Source organism: Lissotriton vulgaris, chromosome 10 (assembly GCF_964263255.1).
Source record: "Lissotriton vulgaris chromosome 10, aLisVul1.2, whole genome shotgun sequence".
Classification (NCBI taxonomy): Eukaryota; Metazoa; Chordata; class Amphibia; order Caudata; family Salamandridae; genus Lissotriton; species Lissotriton vulgaris.
The window spans coordinates 169,538,223-169,554,360 of NC_141698.1; the positions used below are offsets into that span (position 1 = coordinate 169,538,223).

The 16,138-nt window shown below is 42.4% G+C and overlaps 1 protein-coding gene across 1 annotated transcript in view; it reads right to left on the reverse strand.

The window, feature by feature from the left end:
• LOC147684913 (uromodulin-like) overlaps positions 1-16,138 on the reverse strand; it is a 500,763-nt gene that overhangs the window by 323,704 nt on the left and 160,921 nt on the right. The window contains exon 7 of the mRNA XM_086940796.1: positions 6,984-7,164. Within this exon, the coding sequence (XP_086796922.1) occupies positions 6,984-7,164 (181 nt within the window). The remainder of the gene's footprint in view (positions 1-6,983; positions 7,165-16,138) is intronic.

Consider the following 16,138-nt stretch of genomic DNA (forward strand, 5'->3'; position numbering starts at 1 on the left):
TAAACATTCAAAATGTCATGGATCACGAGCCGTCAACACACGCATACACTGAGTGCGCGCTGTCATACCTGCCTCCTGCGATCCTCAGTGAAGTGTGGCTCATGGCTGTTGTGGACGTTTTTGAGCACGGTGATACCGGGAGCCATCCAGTGGGGCGTCACCGGTGCGTGCCACCATTTTATGATTGGAGTTTAGCCAGTAAGTGTCTCTTGCACTTTCTAGCTGGGATATTACTTGCGTTGAATCCACTCATGACGCATGACAGGGATGATGGAAATCTTCTTGAGTCTTTCTGTCAGGAGGACACAGAACTTTCCCTACAGTTGTTTGGAGAATTATTCTGCATTGAACTTTCTACATCTCAGCGTTTTGGGTGGCCACAGCAACATCGAGTCATGTGACAAGTACTCAATTTGGGCAAGGACGTCGGGTGTTAGATCGCTCACCAGTGTAAAAGACTTACTAAACACTGTTTTGTGGGGGGAAGTGTGTACATTTTACGCTGATCTTTTGTGGCAGTTTGTGAGGTTGTGGGGTGTTTAGAGGCCCAGTGCTTGATTATCGGAAGGTGTTTGTTTTTTCCACTTTTGTACTAGGTTGTCGGGGCGGTTAGTGCCCCTATTCAGGTTTCTAGAGTGAAGTTCACTCTATGGTGTACCATGCTTTGGGGTTCTTGTATTCGTCCATGGGGAGGTCAATTGTATTTTTTTTCCTAGGGGACGTATGCCCTATGGTGTTACGTGTGTTAGGTTGTGGGGTGGTGAGTGCCCCAATTCAGTTTTCTATGGTGGTGAGTTTTTTTTGGGGGGGGGGGGGGGTGAGTGCCCCGTGTAGTTTGTTTTAGGGTGGTGAGTGCCCTATGGTGGGGAGTTTATGGGGTGGTGAGTGCCCCGTGTAGTTTGTTTTAGGGTGGTGAGTGCCCTATGGTGGGGAGTTTTTGGGGTGGTGACTGTCCCGTGCAGTTTGTTTTAGGCTGGTGAGTGCCCCATGGTGGTGAGCTCATGGGGGTGCAGTTTGTTTTAGGGTGGTGAGTGCCCTATGGTAGTAAGTTTTTGGGGTGGTGAGTGTCCCGTGCAGTTTGTTTTAGGGTGGTGAGTGCCCTTTGGTGGGGAGTTTATGGGGTGATGAGTGCTCCGTGCAGTTTGTTTTGGGGTGGTGAGTGCCCTATGGTGGTGAGTTTTTGGGGTGGCGAGTGCCCCGTGTAGTTTGTTTTAGGGTGGTGAGTGCCCTATGGTGGTGAGTTTATGGGGTGGCGAGTGCCCCGTGTAGTTTGTTTTAGGGTGGTGAGTGCCCTATGGTGGTGAGTTTTTGGGGTGGTGACTGTCCCGTGCAGTTTGTTTTAGGGTGGAGAGTGCCCTATGGTGGTGAGTTCATGGGGTGGCCAGTGTCCCGTTCAGTTTGTTTTAGGGTGGTGAGTGCCCTATCGTGGTAAGTTTTTGGGCTGGTCAGTGTCCCGTGCAGTTTGTTTTAGGGTGGTGAGGGCCCTATGGCGATGAGTTTTTGGGGTGGTGAGTGTCCCGTGCAGTTTGTTTTAGGGTGGTAAGTGCCCTATGGTGGTGGGTTTTTGGGGTGGTCAGTGCCCCGTGCAGTTTATTTTATTTCTGGAAGTTTACTAGATTTTCATGCATTTATTGTTATGCTAACTAGTGCCATTTATGCTTGTTTTACATTTTTCCCTGAAGGAGGGGGATGGGCAATGTAAATGTTAAGTTTGAGAATGCATTGCTTATATTGGGAGATAATGTCTTTCTCTTTGGAATGCAATGTATATGCTTTCTTTTCACAATGCATTGTATATTTTCATTGTATATTTTGATGGTTGTTCACATTTCCTTCCTTCACTTGTGAATTGTTGTTTCCCTAAGGAAGGGGGATATGCTATAGTTAGCTTGGGTGACATCCCTGCTGCTCAGCTGGTGTTGGTCTTGGAATGCCTGATGACATATTAGAATTCTGGGTGCCTGGCTTGTGTGGCGTGGCAGTTGATGGCAGGCAGGCTGAGTGGCAGGGAGGCCGCTCCTGGTGGGGCTTTTGTCATCTTTACTGATCTCCAAAATTAAAACCAGCGTGTTATATAAATACCTGGCTCAAGGACTTCTTTAATTACAACACAATTCCATATGTTTCAAATATATTTGAAAAAAAAAAATCACACACAAGATCATATTATGTTGGTTCCAAACATCTGAAAGGCTGAAGGGGATGCATGAGGGGTCAGATAAGTGCTGGATGAGATGTGGCCAGGGCAGGGCCGGATGGGAACCAAAAGCAGCCCTGGCAATTTTCTCTGACTGACCCCTGGGGAAGCACTGCCTGGCCCTGGGAGGCTGGAAACGCTTGCTTGCTGCTTTTTCTGCCTCCAGGGGAAATGCCCAATGCCATCCGGTCAGTCCGGCCCTGAGCCAAGGTATGCATGCACATACATGCACATATATGTTGGTCTTATCCATGAACCCAATCCTTTTCGTCTGAGATCTTCTCTCTTTTTTGTATTAAAATAACCTGTTTGCATCTCCTGATGGACATATTTCAGTATGTAGATTACTACCCCTTGCTGTCACCACTGAGTTACTTTTAGGCCTGGGCGGTAAATTTCGTTCCGCTCGTGGAATTTGGGTCATTTTGCGTACCGCGGAGAACACGGAATTGCCAAAAATTCTGCGATCCGCGGCTTTGTTGAATTTTTGGCTTGTTTGCGCTTTCAAAATGTGCGTTCGCAAGATATTTCCCCCGAGCACGCAAACAGCATTCGCGAACAGGAAAAAAGCATTGTGAACGGGTGGAACAAGCAATTCCGTGTGTTCGTGGAACTCTGCGTGCTCGCAGAGATTTTTTACCATTTTGCTGAGATTTGCGTAGCGCCACTAGGCAAATTACGCTCACCCCTAGTTACCTTGCAACATTTATGCTACTGGCAGCAAGACTTGCTCTTGCACAGTGGTGCAAGTCTCCAGAAACCCTTCTGGTATTCCTGTGGTGCTTTATTCAAGTTGTGTCTTTTTAATACAATTGAAAAGCTTTCTGCAACGCTTAGTGCTGAACTATCATAATACGAAAAGAAACGGGCTCCATTTCAAGTTTATGTTGCTAGTGACCTTAATAAGCAGTGACAGGAATAATGACGACCTAATGTGATATGAAGATTAGACGGGGAAGGTTCCTACTTCAGTGCTTCAGATCTGTCATAGTAATACACGTTTACTTCCATTTTCTTAAACTCAGTGGCGGTGAGCTCATTAGGGGCTTTGGGGCGTTGACCGCGCCCGCAGCTCCCTCAGCGTCTCTGAACTTAAGTAAACTCTCAGTTTGCATAAGTTCAAAGACGCCGAGGGAGAACTGACAATGCATGTCGGTCAGCGTGAGGTTGGACCGCCCACCCCCTCCAGAGTCTGAAGGTGGTGGGGGGTCCTGCGTCATGTTGACTGACATGCATTGTCAGGGGCAGGCAGCATTACAAGTGCGCATGAGTGGGGAAGGTCGGCTAATCTTTCAGCTGTGCCCAGTCATGCGCACTTGTACCTGCTCTGTCTTGCGCATGCCCATTAGGAGAGCAAGGTTTGAGCAAAGGCTCAAACCTCGGTCTTCTAATGAGCATGCGGGTGACGCACAACTCTGCCCTGTGTCAATCCTGGCCCTGCTCCAGCCCCAGTATTGGCAGAGGAGAGCGGGGTTGCCACTCCAGTGAAGGCGCCAAGGGCCCAGAAGATGCGGCGCGGACCGGCGGTCAGGTAAGTTTTCTTTCTTTCTTTTTATTCATTCCCAGGCCCCCCGCCCCGAGTATTGCGATGCAAGCCGCGATTGTGTGCGTGCTTGCGTGCGTGTGCCTCCCAACGTTTTATGGCTGACCGGCTGAAGGTATTGACGTGCTTTACATGAGCACCAGTTACCTACACCAGGAAACATTCATTTAATTGTCGGGCACGAGGAGATTAAGTAATGTGCCAAGAATTACAGTATGCTGAGCTACCACGGAGACTGCAACCCAGCTCCGAAAATAGGCAGCTTTGGCCGTTAGGTCGCCACATCCTCTCAGACTCTATCAAAGAGTTGAACAAGGGCAGGTATGCATCTTCCATTATTGTAATTGCGGGCTTCATTCCTTTTGCGAAGGAGAAAACGTATAAGGTGTCAGATGGCAGGAAGATGATTGCTGGTTACTTTGCGCACAGCTTTCATTAGAACTGATAAAGACGCGGTCTCTCTCTACATAAACAAAACGACCCAACATTTTTTTTTTTTACTTTACAAAAACGATTTCGTTCGCAATGTCTAATAAAGCCGGGCAGGGAAACAACATTTAATTATGTAATGCCACATAAATCAAGTGGGGTAAAGCGGTGACTTGCAGCTTTATTATTACTGGCAGCTTTGAAGGGATTACAATGAAGTCAATGTATACCTGTTGCTGAGAAAGAGCCAGGGGCCAGGCTGCGTGCATCTGTTTTTCTCACATTAACATTTATTTGGTTTCTGGAATGTGTAATAGTAGTGAAAATGCCTAATAATGATGATAAAATTGTCTACAAGTACAAGATCCCCGAAGATGCCGCACTACAATACCATATGTTGGCCAGGCCCGTTTTGTGTGCTGCTGCTGGCTGGTGTTTACTTTTCTGTTGTGCACTTGTTCCCTGATATTACTGTAAACACCAACTACAAAAGACAAATGCATACAGTATACCGTTGTAAATTCATAGCTACATCATCACTGCGAGTCTCTACTGTTTACAAGTTCATATTTGCCCCAATTTGCATGTCATTGTCATCACTCATGTAGGCCGGTTTTATAGCTATTCAATTTTTCTGTTCACCAGTCCGACCAGGTGACCAGGATGTTGCGCGTGTAGCTGGTTTGCCCACCTAACGTTTTGTTGCCGGAATGGATGAAAGTAAAACTGCCTCACAATATCAACCCTAGCCTTGCAAAATTATATCTTTACCATGTCTACTCTGTCCTCCTAACAAGTTCAAATTTGCACCCAATCATGTGGGGCGGTTTATCATCTATCTCTGGGTGAGAGCCACTTTTTTGTTGCTCACGTGCTGCAGTCCTGGTGCTTATTTATTGTGTGTCCACCAGACTGACCCTGATGTTGTGCATCCGATTCTCACATTAACGTTTGGTTGCTGGAATACAAGTGTATTTACTCAAGTGATTAGTGAAACAGCTTAATAATGTCTGTTTCCAGGAAAAAACTTGTGACGTGATCTTTGCATTCGTTGGATGCGCGTATGGCATAGAGACAGACTCTTAGAGTCAAATGCTTTCTCTGTAACTGCCCAAAGGCACCGACCAGCAGTTTATCCTACTGTGAGCTGCAATAAGCAGGGCTCAGTGTGTCATGATGTGTGCAAACATAGAGCTGTGTTTTACAGGGGAAACAACACTTACAACGCAACTTTTACAACGCACTACCTTTACAACAAAACTTTTACACCGCAACATCCATTACAACACATGCCACTACAACGCAACCATTACAACGCATGTCACTACAATGCATACCACTACAACGCATACCTTTACAACGCAGTCATTACAACGCATGCCATTACAACGCATACATACACTATCCAACACTTACCCTAATGTTGCACCCCCTGGAGTTAGAATAGTAATTTGTACCCCTACACTATCCAATACTTACCCTACTGTTGCACCCCCTGGAGTTAGAATAGTAATTTTAACCCCTACACTATCCAACACTTACCCTATGTAGCACCCCCTGGAGTTAGAATAGTAATTTGTACCCCTACACTATCCAATACTTACCCTACTGTTGCACCCCCTGGAGTTAGAATAGTAATTTTAACCCCTACACTATCCAACACTTACCCTACTGTAGCACCCCCTTGAGTTAGAATAGTAATTTTTACCCTACACTATCCAATACTTACCATATATTCAATGTAATGGCATGCGTAGTAATGGTATGCGTTGAAAATGTAGTATGCGTTGCAGTGGAATGTATTGTAAAGGTAGTTTCAAAGGTTTCATTGTAATGGCATGCGTTGTAATGGAATGCGTTGTAATGGATGTTGCGGGGTAAAAAATGTGTTGTAAAGGTATGCATTGTAAAAGAATGCGGTGTAACGACATACATCCATTTTACAGTGCAACATAGAGCTGTGTTTTACATGTCATGTCTTCCAGAGAAATCCATTTTCCAGGATCAAAGGCTCTGATCTGAAAGAGTCAACATTAAAAAGGAGCTCACAACTGAATTGTTATAAAATGAGCATCCGGGAATCAGGGTGGGTTGAATTCCCAGGCATGTACATTTCAATGCAGGTTGGTTCTAGAGGCGATATCAGAACAGGGCTTAGTGCAGTGTGTCTGCACACAAGACAGATTCCAGTAAGAGACAGATGGTACTTAACTATGCACAACCTTTCTCTGGCCTCTATACGGAGACTCAGATGTCCAATAGCCCCCAAAACCCTCAAACTTCATTATCATATGAAATGTCTTTATTGATGTCATAACTACACATTAATAATTGTTTTTCTAACCTTCTTGCTTTCAAATATGCCCTTGAAAAGACACCATTATCCCACACTTTTTTTCAAAACATTTTGAGGAGGAGAACTCCCCAGGCCCTCCTCTCTCACCACTGGGCACTCAACCCGGACTTTTACGCCACACCACTTTCAAATGTCACCAGCCACCGCTGCTTAAACGAATTAGTCTCTCAATGATGTAAAGACTTTACTCTCTGGAAGTTTATGGGGAACCCCACACCCTAGAATATCTAATCTTTATTACTTCATTGATACCTTCCTACTTTAGGACAAATAACTGATGAAGTTGACCACTTTCCTCCCATACATTTTCCCCTTTTATTATCTTTCTTTATATTCTCTACATTTATTGCATTCCAAAAATGCACTCTGCTTAACAATCAGTGTGTGTGTGTGTGTCGATGTGTCCGTCTCTGCGTGTGTGTAAGTGTTCTCTTACATATTGACAGCAGAACACTTACCATTTGGGCCAACGATTTTACAATAATAAATTAGACCATCAAAAGTCAGGAGGAATACAGCAAAGGTGTCTTCAACTTCAAATTCGGAATGATATTCTCCTGATGCACTATAATCTCCAGAAAACAAAGGAGTTGAACTGTCAACTGGCCTTGCAAGTGTGAAGTCCAAGTACCTAACCACCTAAAAAGAAAACAATGATATTATTGTACACAATTATTTCTTTGTAATTCTCTCTTAACTTCTAGAAACCACAGTCACAGAATCTAACTTTCTAAAATTTACAGGACTGAAATTACATGTCTAAAAACATGCTCCACTGCTCAGCTCCTGGATACCCTCACGGGTGACATGCAGAGCTCTTCAAATCCACCTTACATTACATTACAGTGTGTGTGAGAAGGTCCAATCACATCAAAATAACCAACAAGTATGTAACATTTTACCATTGGTAATATTTTACTTTAATATTTATTTTCAATACTTAAAAAAACATGATAGTCCAAATGTGAACACAAATGTTACTAATAGGAGCATTGTACCTCTCTGTTATCAATGTTGAACATCCTAAGAGCTGCATGATATATACTTATTTGAGCACGGGCAGACATAATATCAGTTTTTGACTGGACAAGTAGTGATTCAAACTACTCTTTTGGTATGCAAATTTCAACATACAAACCATTTCATTATCTTTAATATCTGAAATATAAATGAATGCAAACCCCAATTAAGTTCCTTTATGTACAAAAGATGAATGAATGAAATATGTGCATTTTTGTCTATTCCTGAAAGTTATTATAGAATATTTTTGGATGTGACGGCTCGGATTAAGCACCTGCAGTACATAAAGTGAATTAATTTAAACCGACATTGCTCTGAGTTAGTGCTTTATTTTCAGACAGGACAGCTCGGAAACATTGATCAAAGTTGCCTACTTCTGTCCATGGAATGTGCTGTCCAAAAAGAAGGCAATAACGCATAGAAATATCTGTTTAAATGAATACCCTTTAGTAATGCAGGTATATATATATATATATATATATATATATATATATATATATATATATATATATATATATATATATATATATATATATATACCTGCATTACTAAAGGGTATTCATTTAAACTATACTACTATTATAAAGAGAGAACACAAACCTTTGAGCCAGGTAAACTCGAAAAGTACACCACCAATCAAAACACCCAAGACATCGTTGAAAACCTCAGGGCAAGCAGAAGGACATAGGCTAATAAAAAAAAAAATATACGTTGTTTAAAAAATTTCGAAATAAAAATAAAGTAGTCCCTTGCAAGTAGCGCCGGCCGGGACGTCTGCGTTATGACATCATTTGCGTTTGCGCTCCCTGGCAACACTTCCGGAAATGGCGCCGAAGATCGTGACCTGCTGGGAGGACTGCTGCGGCCCTGCTTGCTGCTGTGCGAAGTGGCGGCCAGTGCGGGCGGGGCGCCTGGAGAGTGGCGGCCTGTGCGGGCGGGGCGCCTGGAGAGTGGCGGCCTGTGCGGGCGGGGCGCCTGGAGCGGGACCGGCGGCTGGGGTAAGGATCTCCGGGACACGGGCGGGAGGGGGCCAGGACGGGAGGGGAAGGGAGGGGGCCGGGGGCAGAAGTGCACGCAAGCCTCAAATGCTGCCTCCAGCCCCTTTCTGCCCCAGGCAACGCTGGGGCGGGCTGCTAGTATATATATATACCTGCATTACTAAAGGGTATTCATTTAGACAGATATGTCTATGCGTTATTGCCTTCTTTTTGGGCAGCACACATGTATTATGGCACTATGCCTTAAGTTTTTATCTGAAATTCTTTTTAGCAAAATACTACTGCTGAAGACTATATTTCAAAGAACATTGTTCGCGTTATGTTGTTATTTCCAGGATTATATATTTTTTCTTCCTGGTTTTAAATTAAAACATTTACGAAATTTATAATAATAAATATACATATTTTGTATCTGACATCTAATCATCGAAATAATTATCACAGAACGGATATATATTTTGTTGTCTGTAATTTGTTTTTATTATTTTATTATTTGCACGTCGAGGGCGTGCACTGCACTAATTTGTCCCACAACTATGTTTAGTATATATTTGCACACCACTCTGAGCGTTTCATGTGATCAAGCTCCCTGGAGGAGTGAAACGCGTCGTGGGTGGACACTGGTCCTATGATTTGATTAAATAAAATCTTGAACTCTGCCATCCATTTGAAGATTTGTATTTTCTTCAAGAACCACCACAAGTTATAAAATTGGAGTTGCTTTGGAGGTCTGCACCTGGTCGTGTTTTCGCCGAACAGTGGCTAAACAGGAACATTAAACATATATATATATATATATATATATATATATATATATATATATATATATATATATATATATATATATATATATATATATTTATATATATATCGATACACGCTCGCTTTGTAGGAAGAAAGCAGACGGCACTCCAAGCTGGTGGTTACTTCACTTGATTTATTGGCAGACCCCCTACCCCATAGAAAGACAAACGCGTTTCGCCGTAAAACGGCTTCCTCAGTGTCAGAGTGAATTACAAAACACGCCATTATATCTCCACCTCTTCATTAACATCAAAAGAGGAGTGAACCAAAACTTGTTGGAAATGTGGCAGACATCTTGTAATGTACAGGTAGATAGTCTTTTGAATAAATACAAGGGGAATGGCGATTATTAAAGTGCTCGTGCAGTTAAAAACAACGGGGAAACCCCATGTCATTTTTTGTGTGATACTTTCCTTGCTTGGAGAAAAGAGTTGCATATAGCAAAATCAATTCATTCATGCATAAACAAGACACGGTGTGTAAACATTACAATTAGAATTGGTAAGATGTCTATAAGAGTTGTCATAGATTGAAAGTATAATACTAATCATTTCATAACTCTCTATACCAAATACTAGAAAGCTTAACATTTGAATGCTATTGGTATATATCAACATTCTATTATTATACACCGTGTGTTTCCAATAACTTTTCCCTAAGTTATTGTGCGTACTCCGCGCAAGTCACTTGTTAATAGTGCCCTGTATGGGCATATTCTCTGTTTTTCTTGCTCTTGCCATGTATGGGCTTTGGCCTCCCTAGTCCAGAATTTACAGATTTCATAGTCAGATAGACATGGAGCGTAGGGGAAGGACTGGCAGATGATGGTATCATAGTTCTGTTTTAGATGTTTCATACTATTTCAGTTACAGTAACCCCAATTCTAACATTTAATCCAGGTGTACCCAAAGTTCTTCATCATTATTCAGCCCCGCAGGTTTCATTGTCTGGAGATCGATAATGTATTTTGACTCCATTGCCCTGAGAGTTCTTATTTTATCCCCACCTCTTTCCTGTCTTTCCAATTGATCTATGAGATAGAAAGATAGTAGGTCTCTGTTGCTGTTGTGGTGGGTTTCAAAATGGCGTGCCACCGGGTAATTTTTGTCCTTGTTGGTGATGGCACGCATTTGCTCCAAGATGCGCTTTTTTGCTGGGTTGATCGTACTCCCAACGTACCTCTTGGAGCACGGACAGACAAGACAGTATATCCCAAATTCTGAGTTGCAATTCAGGAATTTGTTGATAGTTCTTGAGGGTCGGGGGTCATTAGGTCTACCTTTATACTTGGTCTTTTTCTGGCTGTATTTGCATGCTTTGCAGTGCATGCAGGGGTAGAAACCCTGGATAGGTTTGGATCTAGATAGTTTAGGGGGGTCCCTGTAGTGACTCCTTGTAAGATGGTCGCCTAGGGATTGACAACGCCTATATGTGATTGCTGGTTTTGATGGTATTATATTCTTCAGGACACTATCTGTTTTCAGAATATGCCAATTGTTGTTAAAAATCTGAACCAGTTCCTTCGATCTCATGTTATAGGTCGTGATCATTCTTGTCATAGGTTTTGACTCCACTGTCTTTTTCAGGTTTTTGTTCACCAGGAGGTATTTTCTGTTCGCGAGTTCCACTTTTTTAGAGGCCTCTGAAAGTGATGTTCTCGAGTAGCCTCGCTCTAGGAATCTAGAGACTGCTGCTTTTTGTGCCTGTAGGAAATCGCCGTGTTCTGAGCAATTTCGTTTCAGGCGCAAAAGTTCACCGTACGGAATGTTCTTTATCATAGATCTGGGATGGTGACTGGCAGCGTGTAATACGGCATTTCCTGCCGTCGGCTTGCGGTAGAGCTTTGTTTGGATGATACCCCCTGCCGCAAACACTTCAAGATCGAGATAAAAAAAAAAAAATATATATATATATATATATATATATATTTTTTTTTTTTCCGAACAAAGGGGGCGGCACAACTGGATACTTTATGAAGCTTTATTCACACACAAACACTCCACCAACGTGTTTCAGCCTCACGGCTTTTTTCACCGTGAAAAAAGCCGTGAGGCTGAAACGCGTTGGTGGAGTGTTTGTGTGTGAATAAAGCTTCATAAAGTATCCAGTTGCGCCGCCCACTTTGTTCGAAAATTAATTTGGGGCTTTGATCCAGCTCCCGGGTTGAGCACACACTGTCGAGCGCTCTCAGGCTTGGAAAGGATCGTTTTGGATATATATATATATATATATATATATATATATATTATAGTTAGGAATTTGCATTTACAAAACCTTGAAAATTCACTGAAAAAACCATAGGTTATAGACCATATATAGTTAGGGATTAGCATTTACAAAACCTTATTTTACTCGCACAAAACCATTGAAATTCCCATATATAGTTAGTTGCACTAACTATATATCGCGCACCTGCAATCCACTGCTGATGATGTCACATATTACATCATTCATGACATGGTCAGTGACATCACTGATGACATCTCAAATGACATCACTGATGACAACACCCAGTGACTGTATGTTTCTGTAAAGTTAAAATATGTCTTACATATTGAAGAATGAGTGGATGTATAAGTGTCTGGATGAAGGATTTAGTAGGTGCATGACTGACTGTATAAGTGAGTGATTTAATGTGTCTCACTGAGTGCATGGGTTAGTGACTAAACTGTCTTAATTTGTGCATCATTATGTCTGTTGTTCTGTAAACTGCTGCATGTGTTGATCAGTAGCTATATGAGTAACTATATGGGTTATTGATTGGTTGCCCAAGTATTTGTATGGGAGACTGAGTGTGTGTGTGGGTGGCTGGGAGGTGTGTGACTCTGTGCATAGATGTGTGAGTAGTTGATTCACTATATGTATGGGTTCAAAAGTGCATGTGGAAACAGCTGTATGGGCGGTTGACTGTCTGCATGAGTGTATTGGTGAGTGAATGGATTTGTAAAACACAGTACATGTGAGAGTTGACATATATAAATAACTGTGCATAAGAGCCAGTGAATGTGTGAGTGGCTGTAAGGATCATTGTGAACATGTATCAGGGATTGTATAAGAGAGTAAATATGTGTTAGTATATGTTTGAATAAGTAAGGTGTGTATAACTGTATAGTTGAGTAAATGGAGGTGTGATTGATTCTTTGCATGACTGACTAGGTGTGTGAGTAACTCCATGGATAAGTGACAGTCTGTGAGTGTCTGTTTATACTGAATGTATCTAAGGTTATATTAGAGTCTGAAGATGTTCATTGTATTATCACATAAATGATATCATCAGTGATATGATCAGTAATGTCAAATGAGATGTCATCAGTGATGTCATCAGTGATATCACTTGAGATGTCATCAGTGATGTCATCAGTGATGTCATTTGAGATGTCATCAGTGATGTCATCAGTGATGTCACTGACCATGTCATGAATGATGTAATATGTGACATCATCAGCAGTGGATTGCGGGTGCGCGATATATAGTTAGTGCAACTAACTATATATGGGAGTTTCAATGGTTTTGTGCGAGTAAAATAAGGTTTTGTAAATGCTAATCCCTAACTATATATGGTCTATAACCTATGGTTTTTTCAGTGAATTTTCAAGGTTTTGTAAATGCAAATTCCTAACTATATATGGTCTATAACCTATGGTTTTTTCAGTGAATTTCATTGGTTTTTTAAAAGCTAATATCTATAGCTGTAAAATATATTCTTTATTACGTGACGTATCACGTAGCCACGTGAGACGCCTCATGACGCATCGCATAAACGTGACGTATCGTCTCTGTTGAGCAAACAAAACCCGTAACGTAAGCGCGCCGGAGCACGCTTACAGATATATATATATTTTTTTAACCTTAATTAGACAAAATCCACACGTGCACATATCTTGAGGCCTTGCAAAGCACATCAAACAAACAGTCCCTACAATTTTGCCAAGTTTGGTGGAAATCTATTCCTTTAAATGTTATTTTACTGTTTCTCTTGGTTTTCCCCTTGTTACGCTTACCGGAACGCTACCCGGTACGCAAACCGGACGCTCCAAAAACACAAGATGTCGGACTCCCGTTACGCTGCCGGTTAGCTGCCCGGTTGGCGTACCGGGAAGCGCCTCTACCGCGAAAAATCGCAATTGTTTTTTTCTTTTGCCCAGCGGGGAACTTTAATAGCCCCCTCATCAATCCTAGGGGGTCAGGAGGGGTCTACCTTACCCCTTTCCTTCATTTACACCTTTTTTTTTTCCACCTCTTGTCTCTTGATCCTACCGAGAGACAAGATGGCGGCCGCTCCGGACTGTTTACAATGTTGACAGCCAACCATCTTCTCCTCAGACTCCCGTTACGCTGCCGGTTAGCTGCCCAGTTAGCTGCCCGGTTCGCGTACCGGGATGCGCCTCTACGGCGAAAAATCGCAATTTTTTTTTTTTGCCCCGCGGGGCACTTTAATATCCCCCCTCATCAATCCTAGGGGGTTAGGAGGGGTCTACCTTGCCCCCTTTCCTTCATTTCCTCCTTCGTTTTTCACCACCTCTTGTCTCTCGATCCTACCGAGAGACAAGATGGCGGCCGCTCCGGACTGTTTACAATGTTGACAGCCAATCAGCTTCTCCTCAGACTCCCGTTACGCTGCCGGTTAGCTGCCCGGTTAGCTGCCCGGTTCGCGTACCGAGACGCGCCTCTACGACGAAAAATCGAATTTTTTTTTTTTTGGGCCCCGCGGGGCACTTTAATATCCCCCTCATCAATCCTAGGGGGTCAGAAGGGGTCTACCTTGCCCCCTTTCCTTCATTTCCCCCTTTGTTTTGGCCTCCTCTTGTCTCTCGATCCTACCGAGAGACAAGATGGCGGCCGCTACGGACTGTTTAGAATGTTGACAGACACCGGAGAGCCAATCAGCTTCGCTTCGCAAAGCTCCGTTACGCGAAAAGTACGCGAACTGGTGCGCCATCCGGTACGCTGTCACAGATATATCTGTTTTTTTAAACGTTAATTTCTCAAAATCCACTGGAGCACATATATTTAGACCCAGCAAAGGCACATCGGGCTAACAGTCCCTACAATTTTGCCAAGTTTCGTGCAAATCCATTCAGCCGTTCGAGCTAAAAGTGAGGCCAAACGCCCTATGGAAAAATGAATGGGAAAAACGCGTTTTGGGACCCCCCTTTTTTCTCGGCCCCCCCTTGATGAAACCCCCCCAAATTTTCAGGGGCTGCTCGGAAACAGAATGTGCCATTTTCCTGGAAAGTTTCAGCCGATTCCGTCCACAAACGCCAAAGTTATTAGACATAGAATTCTCAAAAGTTCCATAGAGAAAAAATCCTAACTATATATACCTACTGGCGACCGCCAGTAGGTAATATATATATATATATATATATATATATATATATATATATATATATATATATATATATATATATATATATATATATATATATATATATATATATATATATATATATATATATATATATATATATATATATATATATATATATATATATATATATATATATATATATATATATATATATATCCAGTCTTGCCAAACTCATCCGATACGAAGAAGGCGCTGACACCATGAATCTCAATCCAAACTCGATTTATTTACTCACTGTCTGCTTAGACGCGTTTCGGCGTTGCCGCCTTGTTCACTACATCTGCATTCAAAATGAGCTCATACATATATACTGTGGAGATATGGGCGTGTCTAACAATTAACACACAGGTTCAGACCAGGTATTACCATGGTTACATAATGGTAAATCTGGGATGTTGCACAGAGTCTTTTCTCCATCCTTATTAACGAGTATTCATTGCAGAAATGTTTTTTACAAAACAGAATTAAAAGTGCGTAAATCACCTAAACAAGATCAAAATAATAGTAATAACAACCTTTTCATCAAATAGCATGTTACAATTCACAGCTGTTGAAAAGGTAAATTAAAAAACATTTGCTGCCATTTCTGTGTTTAAATAATAAGTTAACACTTTTTGCCGCTTTTTTGCCCTGAGTGCTTGCCATGGATGTGCCCTTTATAAGGTCCTAACTTGGTAGACCAACTGGTTTGCCTGTGCATCCCAGTCTCCCATGTGTCATGCTGGTGTGTGTACCATGTCAGCGTGTTTGTGTGGGGGTGGGCTGGTTCGCCTTCTATGATCCCCGTTGTTGCCGCTTGGGACCTGAGAATCTCCCCGGGTAAGTACTGCTGCGCGTTAAACCATTGGAGTCTTTCCTACGGCTACAATGTTGCAAAAGCTATCATCGCCGCCGGCTCTGAGGGCAGCTTTGAAGTTTAGACGGATTGAAACAATGCCTCGCGCTGAACCGGGTTCAGGAATATTGCGCGCGTGTTTCATGCCTGGTGTCATGGTTGGCTAACAAAGTAAATATTCGTGTATTTTTGCCGCCGTTACTGTTGCAACATGGTATCTGAATCCCCGACATAGACCCTCGCGCATGTACTCGCTTAAAAGTTTATTTTCTGAAATACTGCCCTAGTGGGCTTAGCGGCTTGCTTATTTGTATTTGTGTAAAATCATATTGTAAAATCACATCAACCTACAAGGGCATAGGCATAAGCATGGTCATACTCTAAGTAGAGCTGGTAATTGCAGGATAACCAGGGCAAAGTGTTTTCTAAATGTGCACTAAAGTGTACAATTAAAATAAATAACAGGAAAAAACTATAAATTGTGCCGTGTGTTCAGACCTATAACTGTGTCTGAAAGGTGCTCTTATGTGCCCATAAGTAACCCGTGAAAGGTGTGGTAGTTGAACTGCAGATGTTCATCGAATG